Source organism: Lepus europaeus, chromosome 13 (assembly GCF_033115175.1).
Source record: "Lepus europaeus isolate LE1 chromosome 13, mLepTim1.pri, whole genome shotgun sequence".
In the NCBI taxonomy this organism is placed as follows: Eukaryota; Metazoa; Chordata; class Mammalia; order Lagomorpha; family Leporidae; genus Lepus; species Lepus europaeus.
Window position 1 is genome coordinate 79,867,433 of NC_084839.1, and position 18,151 is coordinate 79,885,583.

The window sequence follows — 18,151 nt, forward strand, 5'->3', positions numbered from 1 at the left end:
CAGAGATACACAGAGAGAGGAGAGGCAGAGAGAGAGAGAGGTCTTCCATCCGATGGTTCACTCCCCAATTGGCCGCAACAGCTGGAGCTCTGCCGATCCGAAGCCAGGAGCCAGGAGCTTCTTCCAGGCCTCCCACATGGGTGCAGGGGCCCAAGGACTTGGGCCATCTTTTACTGCTTTCCCAGGCCATAGCAGAGAGCTGGATCGGAAGAGGAGCAGCCGAGTCTCGAACCAGTGCCCATATGGGATGCCGGCGCTTCAGGCCAGGGCATTAACCCGCTGTACCACAGTGCCGGCCCCTGCTTGGTCTCTTGTAATCATCTTGTAAATCATCACTCTTTCTTCCCCTTCTTACCGTGTAATTCTGGTCTCCAATCCAGGTCAGTGCTCACATAACTTGACTTTTACTTTCCTCAATAAGTGACTCAAAAGAGATTTTTATCCAAAACCAAAGGAAATTTACCTGAAAAGTTTACATACTTTCAAGACTTTTCTCATCCATCATATAGGAGATTAAATGTCACACTAAATTTCTACTGCTTAGAAACAAAAACCGTTACAGGGAATACTTTGCTTTAGTTTATTATGTTAAAAGCTGGTTTCATCAATAGTTAAGAATGTTGCACTACTATAGTTTTAATGGATTGTGGTTGTCTATATTCCCACTAAACTAGGATCTTCTCATTTTTCACTTGTTAAACTTCTTATTTGGTGAAGTATTAAGCCTTTTTACTATAATGTAAATTTAAAATAATGTTATCTCAAAAACTAAAAAAGAAATGGAGTAGGAAAGAGGGTGTGAGGAAGAGGAAGGAGGGATTAGAAGGGAATATCATTACATTCTTAGAATAGTATCTACAAAGCACATTGAATCTGTTATAAACTAATTGAAATTAAAATTAAATAAATAAAAGCTGGATTTCTGTTGTCATAATTTGAAGTCAGATTTATCTTAAAATAATGCCAATTTTTAGATCTTTAGTTATGATTATGAGACTTTTGGGTAGTGTGAGAGGATTTTGTGCTCCTTCCTATAGTTGTAGGAGTTGTGAATATTGGAGGTTTCTGGTCAATAATTAGGAAATATAAAATTTTATACATACCTAAGTTCTGGGCCTTTTCCCTGATAACCCTAGTTCTAGAATTATTTGTTGGTAAAACAGTACAGAATTAATGTAAATCAAGCAAAGAAATTTTTTTATTGAAGCAATATGCCAGGGAATGGTTGTAGTTGCTTTTAGGATTCTGGTTTTGATACAAAATTAGTCCAGGGATCAATTTCCAACAGGGATAATATCCAAAAGTAATAAAGAATAAGGCAAGCTCACTTTATTGTTGAAGAGATTAATGTGTGTGTCTCTCTCTCTCTCAAAGCCAGTGCTGAAAGTCTACCAAGATCATAAGCAGCCAGAATACATATACGAACAGAACCGATTTCAGCTAAAGGCTCAAGGACTCCTTAAACCTTCAACAAGCACTGCTGATAGAAGTTCTGTCACTTTACCTACTCTGGTTCTTGAACAGCAAGATACTGTGAAAAAAAAGCAGGTAAAATATTGAAATACTTAATATTTTTAATTTTGCTTCGGTATAGAATTGATAATGTGCTTTTTAACTCACAAGAACAGTAGAATTTCATTTTCTATAAGGTTGCATATGAGTTTGGGAAATATAGTTCTCACTTCATCCTATTAAGGAACTTCTATACAGTAAAGGAAAATCATAAAGGAAGCTCTTGGCACCTGTACAGTGTCATCTGATCTTCTCTTGTATGTTAGAAGAAAATGTAATAATGTTTTGAATGTTGTTATACTTTCTTCTTTTGTTAAATTTACTTGGAAAACTAGAGTTAGAGAGAGAGAGATGGAGAGACATGATCTCAGAGTGATCTTCCATCTGGTTCACTCCTCAAATGACTGCAATGGCACGGGCTGGGCCAGGCCAGAGCCAGGAGCTTCATCTGGGTCTCCCACGTGGGTGCAGAGGCCCAAGTAGTTGGGTCATTTTCTGCTGCTCACCCAGGTACTTTAGAAGGGAGCTGGATCAGAAGTGGAGCAGGGAAGACTTGAACCAGCATCCATATGAGATGCTGGTGCTGCTGACGGTGGCTGAACTCATTATGCTACAACACCAGTCCCAAGATGTCAGCCCTCTGGGGTTATAATTTCTTCCATTTTCATAATTTTTACCAAAAATGGTAATCTTTAAAACCGTGGTGAAGGGCAATAAAAGTTGAGACTGAGCCAGCTAGCTAGTGAGACTTGTAGATTGGGAAAGTTGCTTGCAACACATAAATGAATAGTAACTTAGGGGAGAAATCACCAGAGTTTGGTTTTAAATGAATATCTGAAAAAAATTAAAGAAGGGTGCAGAGATGGGAGAAAATGGAAGGGCAGTGAAAGTCACAGTAGAGCCAAGATTACTCTGAGCTTTTGATTCAAAGGGAACTTTGGAGGTGCACATTAAACATTTGAGTGCTATTTTGGTTTTAGGCATTGAGCTAAGTGCTAGAAATGCAAAATTGAAGACAGCCTGTGTCCTTAAGAGTTTCAGAGTCTGGAAGTGAATAGGTGGGCAAATGGACATTCAAATACAGTGGAGCATAAGAGCTTTGATCACTAAAGGTAGAAAGAAAATAGTGAAGAATTAAAAAGAAAGAACTCTCGGTTGCCCCTCTTCCAGGCCAGCTCTCTGCTGTGGCCAGGGAGTGCAGTGGAGGATGGCCCAAGTGCTTAGGCCCTGCACCTGGCTCCTGCCATCGGATCAGCGCGGTGCGCCGGCCGCAGCGCGCTACCGCGGCGGCCATTGGAGGGTGAACCAACGGCAAAAGGAAGACCTTTCTCTCTGTCTCTCTCACTGTCCACTCTGCCTGTCAAAAAAAAAAAAAAAAAAAAGAAAGAAAGAAAGAAAGAAAGAAAGAACTCTTAGACCCTAGGGCCGGGGGGAGATTCAGTGGAGGAAAAACCATCCTTTAGAGTTGCACAAATCTCAGAGGAATAAGTGGAAAAGTGATAAGATAGAAAAGGTGGGGGCCAGCGCTGTGGTGTAGTGGGTTAAAGCCCCAGCCTGCAGCGCCGGCATCCCATATGGGCGCCAGTTCAAGTTCCAGCTGCTCCTCTTCCAATCCAGCTCTCTGCTATGGCCTGGGAAAGCAATAGAAGATGGCCCAAGTCCTTGGGCCCCTGCACCCTTGTGGGAGACCCGGAAGAAGCTCCTGGCTTTGGATCAGCTCAGCTCTGGCCAATGCGGTCATTTGGGGAGTGAACCAAAGGAATGGAAAACTAACTCTCTCTCTCTCTTCCCCCCCCTTCTCTCTCTCCCTCTCCTTCTCTCGCTGTGTAACTCTGACTTTCAAATAAATAAAATAAATCTAAAAAAAAAAAAAGGTGGGAGAGGTGGGGTTTGAAGAGAAGTGATATGGATGGGTGCTCACATATGCATGGGTGCTCACTTTGGGTTTGGTTGAGATCATCCTGAATGAAATCAGGGGCCAATGCTGCGGCGCAGCTGGTTGAAGCCATAGCTTGCGGCACTGGGTTCCCATATGGATGCCAGTTGAGTCCCAGTTGCTTCACTTGTGATCCAACTCCCTGCTAATGAACCTGAGAAAGCAGCGGAGGATGGTCCAAGTCCTTGAGTCCCTGCACCCATGTGGGAAATGCAGAGGAATCTCCTGGCTTCAGCCTGCACAGCCCTGGTCATTGTGGCCATTTGGAGAATGAACCAGCAGATGGAAGATCTCTGACTCTCTCTCTCTCTCTGTCTCTGTCTCTCACTCTTTCTTTCCCTCTCTCTTCCTATGGTAAATAGATCCAGGAAAGATTTAATTATCCATAAATTAATTCATTTGGCATAAAATGAGCTTCAAAAACTTAAAGAAGCAAGAAATTGTATGTACATCTGGGATGGAAGGGGGAGCTGAAAATGAATGTTGAGTTGTAGGTTATGCCTCTTAATTGTGGTTGGCACCCAGTGAAGAATTAAGTAAAAAGGGGTTAAGGACAGATATAAAAAGGGGGGTGGATGTTCCATATAAATGAAGAGGGAATTTATTCTGAGAAGAGGGTAAATAAAAGCGGGTTGGTTTCTCAAAATAAATTAGAATTGAAGTACAACCATTTGGATTGCCTAGGAGATTGAGGAAGGAACAAAGGGATAGAGGGAGAGAGGGAAAGCTTTTTGGATATTAAGGAAGATACTGGTTTATCAAATTGTAGGGTACATTCATTAGAAAGGAATACTACAGTGTTCTTCATCTCAAGAATGGTTGCTTCCTTTAGTCACTTCCCCCAAAACTAAACATATGTAACTACTAAATCGAATCATATTTTCTTACTGAATTAGAAAATTACAGATGAAAATGGCCTTTTGTTGAAGAAATCTAATACTTAGAATGCAGTAAAACATTTTAAAGAATGTAATAGAGAAAATTTTAATGCATTTTCTGTTTAATCTTAATATTTTAGTCTCATAAAATATTAAAAGAGAATATAGCCCTTGTTGAAACATTGAGATAAGGCAGTGTGCACCTTTCCTGGTTCTGGGTTGAGCTTGAGCTGTTCTTTCATTATTAGAGAACAGTACCATTGCTTCCATCCTGGCCAATAAGTAGAAGAGCTCATTTTACCTTTTGAGTTCAAATTTGTGTTTCCTTCAGCTCTGACCATGCTCGGCTTTGCTTCTCAAGCTCCTTGTCAACAGAGATAGAGGGTAATTACCCTTTTAAACATAAACATTATGGGAAAGTTGCTGACAGAGCTTGTGGTAATAGATTTCTTGTAAAAATGGTAACGTCTATCAGCTTTGCAACAGATAGTACACTTATCATTTACATATTTACATCAGTGCTTTAACAAAGCAGGTCCAGTATGGTAACTCTTTTACCTTAAAGCTAGTTACTCCTGTACTGTTAGAGACACTGTGATGGCCTGTGGAGTTACTGTCAGATTTCCTCAAACATGGTGATTTACTTTCTGCATGGGAAGAAAAGATGTGAGTGATGCCACCCTCAAGGTTTTTGGAAAAGGAATTAAGGAGTGTAGGTGGTACAGGGAGCACAGACAGTGAAACCAGGGAGCAGAGCAACGCTTAAGCGTGTGGACATGGTAGAGACGGGGACTCAGCCTTGCTGGCACCAAGTCTGGTCCAGGTCCATGGCTAGCAGGAACTGGGCTAGAAATGCAGAATCTCAGGCTCCATCCCAACACTTCTGAATGAGAATTTTCACTTTAGAAAGACTGCCAGATCATTCACATGCACATTTAAGCTTGAGAAGAATTTAAACAGAACACGCAACTGTTAATAAAATATGTGCTTCCCTGAGGCTGTGATACAATGAGTCCTAGTACTCAAGAGAACCATCCTCACATTCAGGAAGAAGTAATGTTTCTTATGAATTATGATAGCAGCTATCCAGGACTTTACTCGTGGAAAAGCATGGAGTTTGTCGAGTCAAAGGGATCACATAAACAAGACTAGTGTCTGAAAATACTAACTGATAGAATTAAAAAAAGGGAGAGAACGATCCAACATGGGAAGTGGGATACACAGCAGACTCATAGAATGGCGGATGTCCTAAACAGCACTCCGGCCTCAGAATCAGCCCTTAAGGCATTCAGATCCGGCTGAAAAGCCCATGAGAGTGTTTCAGGCATGGAAAGCCAAGACACTCTGGCAAAAAACAAACAAACAAGCAAACAAACCTAAATGAAAGATGTCTGTGAGTGAGATCCCAGTGGAAAGAACAGGTCTTCAAAGAAGGAGGTACCTTTCTCTGAAGGGAGGAGAGAACTTCCACTTTGACTATGACCTTGTCTAAATATGATCAGAGTTGGTGAACTCAAGAGGCTTCCATAGCCTTGGCAACTCATGACAAGAGCCTAGGGGGAGTACTGACGCCATAAACAAGAGTGTCAATTTGTTAAGTCAACAACAGGAGTCACTGTGCACTTACTCCTCATGTAGGATCTCTGTCCTTAATGTGCTGTACATTGTGATTTAATGCTATAACTAGTACTCAAACAGTATTTTTCACTTTGTGTTTCTGTGTGGGTGCAGACTGTTGAAGGCTTTACTTAATATATGCCAAATTGATCTTCTGTATATAAAGATAGTTGAAAATGAATCTTGATGTGAGTGGAAGGGGAGAGGGAGCGGGAGAGGGGAGGGTTGTGGTGAGAGGGAAGTTATGGGGGGGAAAGCCATTGTAATCCATAAGCTGTACTTTGGAAATTTATATTCATTAAATAAAAGTTAAAAAAAAAAAAACTTTGCACCAAAAAAAAAAAAAGCATGGAGTTTGTCAAAACCAAGTGAGGAGTTTTAGGGGAGAAACGACAGTCAGGATGAATGCAGAGCAACTAAGCAAGGAGGGTGGACTCCCAGGAACACCAGAGAGCTGGTTGTATTTAGATGTGATGAGCACTGGGTTACAGGAGAGGAGAGCCAATGAGAGCCAGCACTGGAACTGTCCTGTGGGGTAGGGGATGGGCCTCTGGGTAAGGGAGTGCTGAGGAGGAGTATCAAGATTGAGCAGTAGTTTGAAAATTTCAGTTCCAAAATGCTTGCCTTTGAGCTATAGACATTTCATGCAATTTGATAATTGGGGCTAATATATCTTCACCTTTCATGTGTGAAAAAACTAATTCTTTTGAAAATTGACTTTCATTTAGATCCATCGGCCCTTTGATGAGGCGTTCTCTCCCTCTCCTTCTAAGCTGCCACGTGCTGGGATCGGAAGAAGAGGTCTCTTCAGCACCAGGTCTTCCACTTATCCTAAATTCTTTTTCCAAGATCAGGATGAAGTCATTAAAGCCAACATCCGTGATCCTCTGCAAATTATTAAAGTAATACAAGATAATGAGCATCTTGGATTTCTTTATATGGTCCCTGCAGTAGCAAAGTCTTCCATCGAATACGATACATTTAATCTGAAGTGAGTTCTCTTTTATGAACCAGTTTATTTAACATTAAAATTACAAATGGGATTGCAAATATCACCCAAAATTTCTTCAGTATTAATGATAAATGTGATCAAATATTATTTTGATTATCATCTAATTATAATTCAATTCTATTCATAGCAATTTTTATCTTTTACCTGTTTATAAAAACTACTTTATGGAACAGTACATTGTTGTGCATCTCATGTATTTACGTAGTGTTTTCCTATCTAATTTTGATCAGTATAACAAACACTTTTGATACTTTGTGATCACTATGGAAAAAATGGCGGTCTATAAAACTCAATGATGCATGATTTGCTTGACATGTCATGCCAGTTTTCCTTTATTATATCTTTTACTATGACTAATTTAATACAGTGTAATTTTTAATATAATTTAATACAATTCTCCTTCAAGGAGATAGAGGAGTGAATTACAGGGTTGAAGAGGGGAAGAGTGTTGAAGGCAGCAGGAAAATGCATACAAACAACCTGCAGTGGGAGCATACCTGGTGTGTTCAAGAAGCAGAGAGGAAGCTGGCGTGGCTACAGCAGAAATTGTGAGGCACAGGAGAAGGATCACACAGGGCTTTCTCGCCCTCTGTAATGCCTTCCGTTTTTACTTTGGGAAAAATGGAGAACCAGAGAAGGGTTTTGAGCAGATGAATGTCACGGCCTGTATTATATTTTGAAAACAAATCACACTGGCTGCTCTGTAGAGAATAGACTTGGGGAGCAAATTTGAAACAGGAGGGCCAATTAAATGCTGTAATTATTTAGATGAGAAATGGACCTAGTGGTAGTTGTAAGGTGGTGGAGAAATGGGTCTCATTATGGAAATGTAAAAGTAATCCAGGAAAAGGTAAAGTCAGGTGGACAGCCACAGAATAATCTAGCATGACTTCAGTGACTCATTTGTGTAAGCAAGAGAAGTAGAGTTACTATTAACTGACACACAGAAGACTGGAGGGACCTGATTTGTCAGAGGAAAAACGAGCATTTGGGTTTGGACAAACTAATTCTGAGCTGTCAATGAGAAGAACAAATAGGGTGGTAGGTGAAAGTAAATTGGGGTCAAAGTAGAGATTTTTGAAAGATGAGAGAAATAGTTTGACTTAAAATGTGAGAATTAATATATAATGGAATTTAAAGCTTTGTTTCAATATCTAACTTAATATTGTTTTGTTTTAATATAAACCTTAATATTCAATTTCTAAATAGTTAATACTTTAATGTCATTAGCATTAATTCTCCTACCTTGCGGCTTTCTTTTCACAGTTCTTTATAAGTTTTTGGAGAGAAATTTATAGATCTTAAGTGAAGACTAATGGACAAATGATTTATTTGCTGATTTTAAAAATAGGCTTTTTGATTCATATATGAAAATGTATTCATAGTTTTATCTTCTGAAAAAAATCATTCAATAACCCCGATATCAAGGAATGTTACTTGTGATGTTCATTCCCTATTGTAAAAGCCAAATTTTGCCAAATGTCAAGTTGATTCTCTTCTATTTAACAGCACAAAACGAAGTATTTAGTTTTGTGAAACAAATTTGTGTTTTCATCCAATGCTGGAGGTTTATGTATTTCTAGATTGGTGAGTGTGTTCACCAGGGGACTTCAGTTGATGTTTTGCATTGTTTTGGACTGACAGGGTGATGCTTGATAGTAATATGCAAGGTTTCCTTTAAGCAGATATTCTTGAAGTCATGGCTTGTAACTGCATTTTAGGGTTTGATACATTTTCCTCTCCAGCTTGAACTCCAAATATTATAACCTAATGAATAAAGGCAATTATTTAGATGCTACATATATTTAACATATTAAAAATGGGTAAACAAGATGAAGATACATTTTTACAAAACTCTTTTTAAAATTAGTGTAGAGGCAGACATTTTCCCCCAGAAACCTTTTATTTAAGGTATACAAACTTCATGCATTTCATAAATACAACTTTAGGGACACAGTGATAGTAATTCTTCCCACCAGACCCACCCTCCCAACCCCACTCCCACCATTCTTCCTCCTCTCTCTCCTATTCCCATTCACATTTTTTACTAAGATGTATTTTCAATTAACTTTATACACAGAAGATTAACTCTATACTAAGTAAAGATTTCAAGAAATACTATGAAAATGAAACTGTTCCTCAGCAGTTTTAATTTCTCTTTTGATTTCTTCTATGACCCACTGTTCATTCAGGAGCATACTATTCTCCATATGTTTTCATATGTTCTAAAGACTCTCGAGTTGTTGATCTCTAGCTTCATTCCATTATGGTCAGAGAAGATGCATGGTATGATTTTGATTCCTTTGAATTTGCTGAGACTTGCTTTATGGGCTGGCCTAAGGTCTATCCTAGAGAAAGTTCCATGCACTGGTGAGAAGAATGTGTATTTTTCAACTGTAGGATGAAAAGTTCTGTAGATATTTGTTAGGGTGCATTTGGCCTATAGTGTCAATTAATTGTTTCTTTGCTGATTTTCTGTCTGGTTGATCTGTCCATTGCTTCAAGTGGGATATTGAAGTCCCCCATTACTATTGTATTAGAGTCTATGTCTCCTTTTAGATCCGTTAATATTTCTTTTAAATAACTAGGTGCCCTGTAATAAGGTGTGTATGCATTTGTTAGAGTCACATCTTCCTGTTGAATTGATCCCTTAATCATTGCATAGTGTCCTTTATTTTCTTTTAACATTTTTTGTGTTAGTCTATTTCATCTGATATTAGGATGGCTACACCAGCTCTTTTTTTAGTTTTTGTGTTAGCATGGAATATCTTTTTCTATCCTTTCACTCTGTATGTATCTTTGTTGATGAGATATGTTTCTTATAGGCAGCAAACAGATTTTTTTTTTCTATCCAGCCAACTTGAGAGTTGAGGCCATTTACATTCAAGGTGACTATTGATAAGTAACAACTTGGCCCTGCCATTTTTCCATAAATATTCCTTTTTTCGCTTCGGATTTCCTTTGCACCTTTTCTGGGAGATTTTCTGCATTCACTTTCTTTCATAGTGATGACCATGTTTCTGTGTGTAGCACATCCTTAGGCATCTTTTGTAAGGCTGGACAAATGGTGGCGAATTCTTTCAATTTCTGTTTGTTATGGAAGGTCTTTATTTCACCTTCATTCATAAATGAGAGCTTTGCAGGGTACAATCTCTGGGTTGATAGCTTTTTTCTTTTAAGATTGGACTATGTCTCTCCATTCTCTCCTAACATAGGGTTTCTGAGAAGTGCATTGTGACTCTAATTGGAGAGCCTCTGAAAGTAATCTGGTATTTCTCTTGTGCACATTTTAGAATCTTTTATGTTTTACTGTGGAGAGTTTGACTACAATGTGTCAGGCCATGTCTATTAGGAGTTCTATGTGCTTCTTGTACTTGGACATCCCTTTGTTTCTCCATGTTAGGGAAATTTTCTGTAATTATTTCACAAAAAAAAGGCCTTCTAATCTATTCTCTTTCCATGTCTTCAGGAACGCCTAAGACCCATATGTTGGATCGGTCGTTTGATAGTATCCCATAGATCTCCAACACTGTTTTTTAACTTTCTAATTTCTTCTATTTTTTGTCTGATTATAACATTTGTCTTCTGACTCAGATATTCTTTCTTCTGCCTCACAGATTCTGTTGTTAAGGCTTTCCACTGCATTTTTTTAATCTGTTCTATTGAATTCTTCATTTCCAATATTTCACTTTGATTTCTCTTTAAAATCTCAATTTCATGAGAAAAATTTTCTTTCATATCATGTACAGATTGCTTTAGTTTGTGGATTCACTTCTGATTACTTCTAAGTAATTCTACAATCATTTTTTTGTGAATTCCGTTTCTCACATTTCTTCAGCCTCTTCATTCTCACTTTCTAGTGTTGAAGTGTTGTTGTGTTCCTTTTGGGGGCATGATGTTGTCTTCCTTATTTTTGTTTCTTTAATTTCTGCTTTTATTTTTAGGCGTTTGTGGAGATACTTGTTGCTTTATTTTTTTCCTCCTGTGATGGCTTTTGTCTTTGGCCTATGCCTCTGTGGATTAGTGGAGTGTCTGCTTCAGTGAATACCCTGAGGCATGTGCTGAGTGTGGCCAGGGAGCTCTGTTCAGGGCTCTGGGGTGAGGGGAATGTCCAAGGTGATTCTCAAATTGGGAAAAGTAAATCACCTCTTTATATTTGCTTATCAGAGGGGAGGTTTGTTCAGCTATATTGGCACAGTCTCAAACTCAACCTCCTCTCCTCCAAGAAGACCAGTGCCTGGACATTAGCCCCTGTGGGTACAATATACATCAGAACTGCCACAAGAACCGCACAAAGTTTCCGTGCAGTCCTCAGTGTGAGCACAGATCCTGCAGCAATGACCTTCACCAGGGAATCAGGGAGCCCTGAGTGTGTGGAGCTGCCACAGTGACTGTCAAAAGACCCAGTATCACCCTGTACCCTCCCACGTAGCCATAGTGTTTTCACAGTCCCGGCATACAAGGCTCCTACATTCAGGAGCACCCAGCCTCCTGTCAATTCTCCCAGCCAAACTTGGGTGTCTCCTCCCTGCTGCTTGCTGAAAGCACAGACACCAGCTGCACAGCTGTTACATAAGTCCAAAATCTCACCTGCCCTCTCTTGGCTTCTTACAGGACACTAGTGCCAGGTGGTCAGGGAGAGAGAAATGTGCCCCCTTTTTTCCCTCTAGATTGGCAGGGCTCCAAGCCAGACTCATGCCAGGTTCCTCCCGCAGCTTTATCACCAGAGGCTTGAGCTGCTGCAGTCTGGCCTCACCTCACTCTCCAAACCTGGTGCTGAGGCTCTCGGCTGCTGGAATCCTGAATTGTGCATATCCACACTCTCCATGTAGACCCACAGTGTCCCTCTAATTTGCATGGAGTTTCCTTTGCCATTTTCTCCCTAACTCTTCCCAGAGATTGCAGTCTCTCCAATGCTTTTTTATCTTCCCCTACACTAGAGCAGTAAGCTCCCTCCTTATTTCGCCATCTTGGCGCCTCTTGAGGCAGATATTTTGGCACACTGGATAAAACATTGCGTAAGACATGCTCATCCCATATGTGGGTACGTGTGTTCTAGTCTTGGATCCACTCCTGAATCTGACTTTCTCACCAACCTGGTAGCAGCCACTTGGGGAATAAACCAGCAGATGGAAGATTCTCTCTCCCTTTCTCTCTCTCTTCTTCTTTCTCTTCCTCCCTCTACCTCTTCCTCCCTCCCTCCCTCCCTCTCTCTCTCTCTCTCTCTGCCTTTTAAATAAATAAAATTTTAAAAATCTTTTTAAAAATAATCCTTTCCAGTAAAAACTGAATGGAGGTATAACAGATCTAAACTATAGAAATCATTTAAAGCTGCACTCCTCTTAGCAAACACACAAAAAAGACACACCATTGCTGAGTTGCCTATGAAAGGTGGAGTCAGAGGAAATATAAGATGCTGAAAAAATTTCCTTATTTATGTCTTGCTTTAACAAATACCATGTAGTGCACAAGTCAGTGTTTGCCATAAGTGCAGTAATATATGAGGGAAAGGTGTTTAACAACTCTTTGTTCCAATTATTACTAAAAACAAGTGCCGTGGAAGTTTTGTATTTATTTGTGAGCTGGGATTTGGATTGGAAAATGCATGTGGCAGTCAGTAGCATCTGAGCACCTAGCTGTGTGCAGCAAGGAAGATTTTGCTCTGCTTTGAGAGAGCAAGTGTAGGCCTTCCCTTCTTAGCATTGAAGAGAGTGAAATTGTGAATCTTACACAATCAGAGCTACTGTCCATGTACCTTTCCTCTGTCATACCATGAATTAGTGATTAGAAGATTTTAATTTCCATCATGAAATATACAAGCTGAGGATAAACACGTTTGTACATAAAATGATTCAAATCATTTTATGAAACTAGGCCATTTCTATGGTTTTAATGGGGTTGCTCAAATATGTTTTAGAGATATATTTAGCATTTTGAATAGACAAACTACCAAAGACCCAGTAACACCCTATACCCTCCCATGTAGCCATAGTCTCAAAATATTCTTAAGAATATAATATTGCAATGTTAGGTGGCTGCATTCTATAAATGGCAAATTACCCAAGACTTGGCTCTTGTCAACATTTGATGATTTTAATGCTTCATCACATATTAGGGACATACCTATCCAAAAAGCATATTTAAATGAGAAAGTTTGGGCCGGTGCTGCGGCTCAATAGGCTAATCCTCCGCCTGCAGCGCTGGCAAACCAGGTTCTAGTCCTGGTCGGGGTGCCGGATTCTGTCGCAGTTGCTCCTCTTCCAGGCCAGCTCTCTGCTGTGACCCGGGAGGGCAGTGGAGGATGGCCCAAGTGCTTGGGCCCTGCACCCGCATGGGAGACCAGGAGGAAGCACCTGGCTCCTGGCTTCGGATCGGCGCAGTGCGCCGGCTGCAGCGGCCATTTGGGGGGTGAACCAACAGCAAAGGAAGACCTTTCTCTCTGTCTCTCTCTCTCTCTCACTGTCCACTCTGCCTGTCAAAAAAAAAAAATGAGAAAGTTTGAGGAGCTGCTTTTCAATCCGAATGCAGTCAGAGTTCTAAGCATTTTTACTTACTGCCGTCTCTTAAACTGAAGCAGCCTTGCAGCTTTAGAGTGTAACTTACTTGTCAGCTTAGCATCTGATCTGTGCTAAAAACAGGTGCAGGTAAAATGATCTAAAAAGCCGGGGTCCATACATTGTCCAGAGATCTAAAACCATCTGACAGGAGTTCAAATACATACTGCTATTTCCAAAGAACTGAAGTTGTTATTCAAGACATTGTAATTTTAAAAAGACTGGAAAAATCAGCCAGCTGAATATGGATCCTCACACTGTCCTTCGGTTCAGCTGGCTAGAGAACCTCTTTATTAATTTTACAATATTATGACATATATTTTAAAATTTGTGATAAGACCTTTACAAAATTTATAGGAAATTGATGGTCTGAATTGTCCTGAGTGCCCACTAAGTGGTTCTAGATGCTGAATGTTTGAGTAATACAGTCGCAAAGGGAGGTTTCCCAAGGAGTGTACCAAAGCAAATGACGCTAGGTATACCAGGTTATTTACAGTGCTAGAAATTTATCTATTTTTTTAAATTAAAATTTTATTTAATGAATATAAATTTCCAAAGCACAGCTTATGGGTTACAATGGCTTCCCCCTCCCAAAACTTCCCTCCCACCCACAACCCTCCCCTTTCCCGCTCCCTCTCCCCTTCCAATCACATCATGATTCATTTTCAATTCTCTTTATATACAAAAGATCAGTTTAGTATATATTAGGTAACAATTTCAACAGTTTGCCCCCATATAGCAACACAAAGTGAAAAAAAAAATACTGTTGGAGTACTAGTTATAGCATTAAATAACAGTGTACAGCACATTAAAGACAGAGATCCTACATAATATTTTTTTAAAAATTAATTTTCTATGCCATTTCCAATTTAACACCATGTTTTTTTTTCATTTCCAATTATCTTTATATACAGAAGATCGATTCAGTATATAATTAGTAAAGATCTCATCAGTTTGTACCCACGCAGAAACACAAAGTGTAAAAATACTGTTTCAGTACTAGTTATAGCATCACTGCACATTAGACAACACATTAAGGACAGATCCCACATGGGATGTAAGTACACAGTGACTTCTGTTGCTGACTTAACAATTTGACACTCCTGTTCATGGCGTCAGTAATCTCCCTAGGCTCTAGTCATGAGTTGCCAGGGCTATGGAAGCCTTTAGAGTTCGCTGACTTTGATCTTATTCCAATAGGGTCACAGTCGAAGTAGAAGTTCTCTCCTCCCTTCAGAGAAAGGTACCTCCTTCTTTGATGGCCCCGTTCTTTCCACTGGGATCTCACTCACAGAGATCTTTCATTTAGGTCTTCTTCTTTTTTTCTTTTCCATGGTATCTTGGCTTTCCATGGCTACAATACTCTCATGGGCTCTTCAGCCAGATCCGAATGCCTTAAGGGCTGATTCTGAGGCCAGAGTGTTGTTTAGGACATCTGCCATTCTATGAGTCTGCTGTGTATCCCACTTCCCATGTTGGATCTTTCTCTCCCTTTTTGATTCTATCAGTTAGTATTAGCAGACGCTTGTCTTGTTTGTGTGATCCCTTTGATTCTTAGACCTATCCGAGCCATCGAATGTGAACTGTAATTGAGCACTTGGACTAGTGAGACGGCATTGGTACATGCCACCTTGATGGGATTGTATTGGAATCCCCTGGCACATTTCTAACCTCCATCATTTGGGGCAAGTCTGATTGTGCATGTCCCAAATTGTACATCTCCTCCCTCTCTTTTTCCACTCTTCTATTTAACAGGGATCACTTTTCAGTTAAAATTTAAACACCTAAGAATAATTGTGTGTTAATTACAGAGTTCAACCAATAGTACTAGAACAACAACAACAACAACAAATACTAAAAAGGATAAAGTATTACATTGTACATCTAAAGTCAGGACAGGAGCTGATCAGTTCATTGTTGCTTATAGTGTCCATTTCACTTAACAGGTTTCCCCTTTGGCGCTCAGTTGTCACCGATCAGGGAAAACAAATGATATTTTTCGCTTTGGGACTGGCTCAATTCACTCAGCATGATGTTTTCCAGATTCCTCCATCTTGTTGCAAATGACTGGGTTTCGTTGTTTCTTACTGCTGTATAGTATTCTATGGAGTACATGTCCCATAATTTCTTTATCCAGTCTACTGTTGATGGGCATTTGGGTTGGTTCCAGGTCTTAGCTATTGTGAATTGAGCTGCAATAAACATTAATGTGCAGATGGCTTTTTTATTTGCCAAATTAATTTCCTTTGGGTAAATTCCAAGGAGTGGGATGGCTGGGTTGTATGGTAGGGTTATGTTCAGGTTTCTGAGGAATCTCCAGACAGACTTCCATAGTGGCTTAACCAGTTTGCATTCCCACCAACAGTGGGTTAGTGTCCCTTTTTCCCCACATCCTCTCCAGCATCTGTTGTTGGTAGATTTCTGAATGTGAGCCATTCTCACCGGGGTGAGATGGAACCTCATTGTGGTTTTGATTTGCATTTCTCTGATTGCTAGTGATCTTGAACATTTTTTCATGTGCCTGTTGGCCATTTGGATTTCCTCTTTTGAAAAATGTCTATTGAGGTCCTTGGCCCATCTCTTAAGTGGGTTGTTTGTTTTGTTGTTGTGGATTTTCTTGATTTCTTTGTAGATTCTGGCTATCAATCCTTTATCTGTAGTATAGTTTGCGAATATTTTTTCCCATTCTGTTGGTTGCCTCTTCACTTTCCTGACTGTTTCTTTTGAAGTACAGAAACTTCTCAATTTGAATCAATCCCAAATGTTAATTTTGGTTTTGACTGCCTGTGCTGTTGGAGTATTTTCCAGGAAGTCTTTGCCTGTGCCTATATCTTGCAGGGTTTCTCCAATGCTCTCTAATAATTTGATGGTTTCGGGTCGTAGATTTAAGTCTTTAATCCATGTTGAGTGAATTTTTGTGTAAGGTGATAGGTATGGGTCTTGCTTCAAGCTTCTGCACGTGGAAATCCAATTTTCCCAGCACCATTTATTGAATAGACTGTCCTTATTCCAGGGATTAGATTTGGATCTTTGGTCAAATATAAGTTGGCTGTAGATGTTTGGATTGATTTCTGGTGTTTCTATTCTGTTCCATTGGTCTATCCATCTGTTTCTGTACCAGTACCATGCTGTTTTGATAACAACTGCCCTGTAGTATGTCCTGAAATCAGGTATTGTGATGCCTCCGGCTTTGTTTTTGTTGTACAGGATTGCTTTGGCTATTCGAGGTCTCCTGTGTCTCCATATGAATTTCAGCATCATTTTTTCCAGATCTGAGAAGAAGGTCTTCGGGATCTTGATGGGTATTGCATTGAATGTATAAATTGCTTTTTGGAGAATAGACATTTTGATGATATTGATTCTTCCAGTCCATGAGCATGGACGATTTCTCCATTTTTTGGTATCCTCTTCTATTTCTTTCTTTAAGGTTTTGTAGTTTTCATCGTAGAGATCTTTAACATCCTTGGTTAAGTTTATTCCAAAGTATTTGATTGTTTTTGTAGCTATTGTGAATGGGATTGATTTTAGAAGTTCTTCCTCAGCCGTGGCATTGCCTGTGTATACAAAGGCTGTTGATTTTTGTGGATTGATTTTATATCCTGCTACTTTGCCAAACTCTTCGATGAGTTCCAGCAGTCTTTTAGTAGAGTTCTTTGGGTCCCCTAAATAAAGAATCATATCATCTGCAAAGAGGGGTAGTTTGAGTTCGTCCTTCCTGATTTGTATCCCTTTAATTTCTTTTTCTTGCCTAATAGCTCTGGCCAAAACTTCCAGAACTATATTGAATAGCAGTGGTGAGAGAGGGCATCCCTGTCTGGTACCAGATTTCAGTGGAAATGCTTCCAACTTTTCCCCATTCAATAGGATGTTGGCCGTGGGTTTTTCATATATTGCTTTGATTGTATTAAGGAATGTTCCTTCCATACCCAGTTTGCTTAGAGTTTTCATCATGAAAGGGTGTTGTATTTTATCAAATGCTTTCTCTGCGTCTATTGAGAGAATCATATGGTTTTTCTTCTGCAGCCTGTTAATGTAGTGTATTACGTTGATTGTTTTGCGAATGTTGAACCATCCCTGCATACCGGGGATGAATCCCACTTGGTCTGGGTGGATGATCTTTCTGATGTATTGTTGCATTCTATTGGCCAGAATTTTATTGAGTATTTTTGCATCTATGTTCATCAGGGATATTGGTCTGTAATTCTCTTTCAATGTTGCATCTCTTTCTGGCTTAGGAATTAAGGTGATGGTGGCTTCATAGAAAGAATTTGGGAGGATTCCCTCTTTTTCGATTGCTCTGAATAGTTTGAGAAGAATTGGAGTTAGTTCTTCTCTAAATGTCTGGTAAAACTCAGCAGTGAATCCATCTGGCCCTGGGCTTTTCTTTGTTGGGAGGGCCTTTATTACTGTTTCAATTTCTGTGTCAGTTATTGGTCTGTTTAGGTTTTCTATGTCTTCCTGGCTCAATTTAGGGAGGTTGTATGTGTCCAAGAATCTGTCCATTTCTGATAGATTTCCCTGTTTGCTGGCATACAAGTCCTTGTAGTAATTTCTGATGATTCTTTTTATTTCTGCGGCGTCTGTTGTTACGTTTCCCATTTCATCTCTGATCCTATTGATTTGGGTCTTTTCTCTTCTTTTT

General features: G+C 39.7%; 1 protein-coding gene across 1 annotated transcript in view; it reads left to right on the plus strand.

The window, feature by feature from the left end:
• DNAH6 (dynein axonemal heavy chain 6) overlaps window positions 1–18,151 on the plus strand; it is a 287,841-nt gene that overhangs the window by 21,224 nt on the left and 248,466 nt on the right. Inside the window, exons 2-3 of the mRNA XM_062208725.1 lie at window positions 1,375–1,548; window positions 6,672–6,934. Coding sequence (XP_062064709.1) covers window positions 1,375–1,548; window positions 6,672–6,934 — 437 coding nt within the window. The remainder of the gene's footprint in view (window positions 1–1,374; window positions 1,549–6,671; window positions 6,935–18,151) is intronic.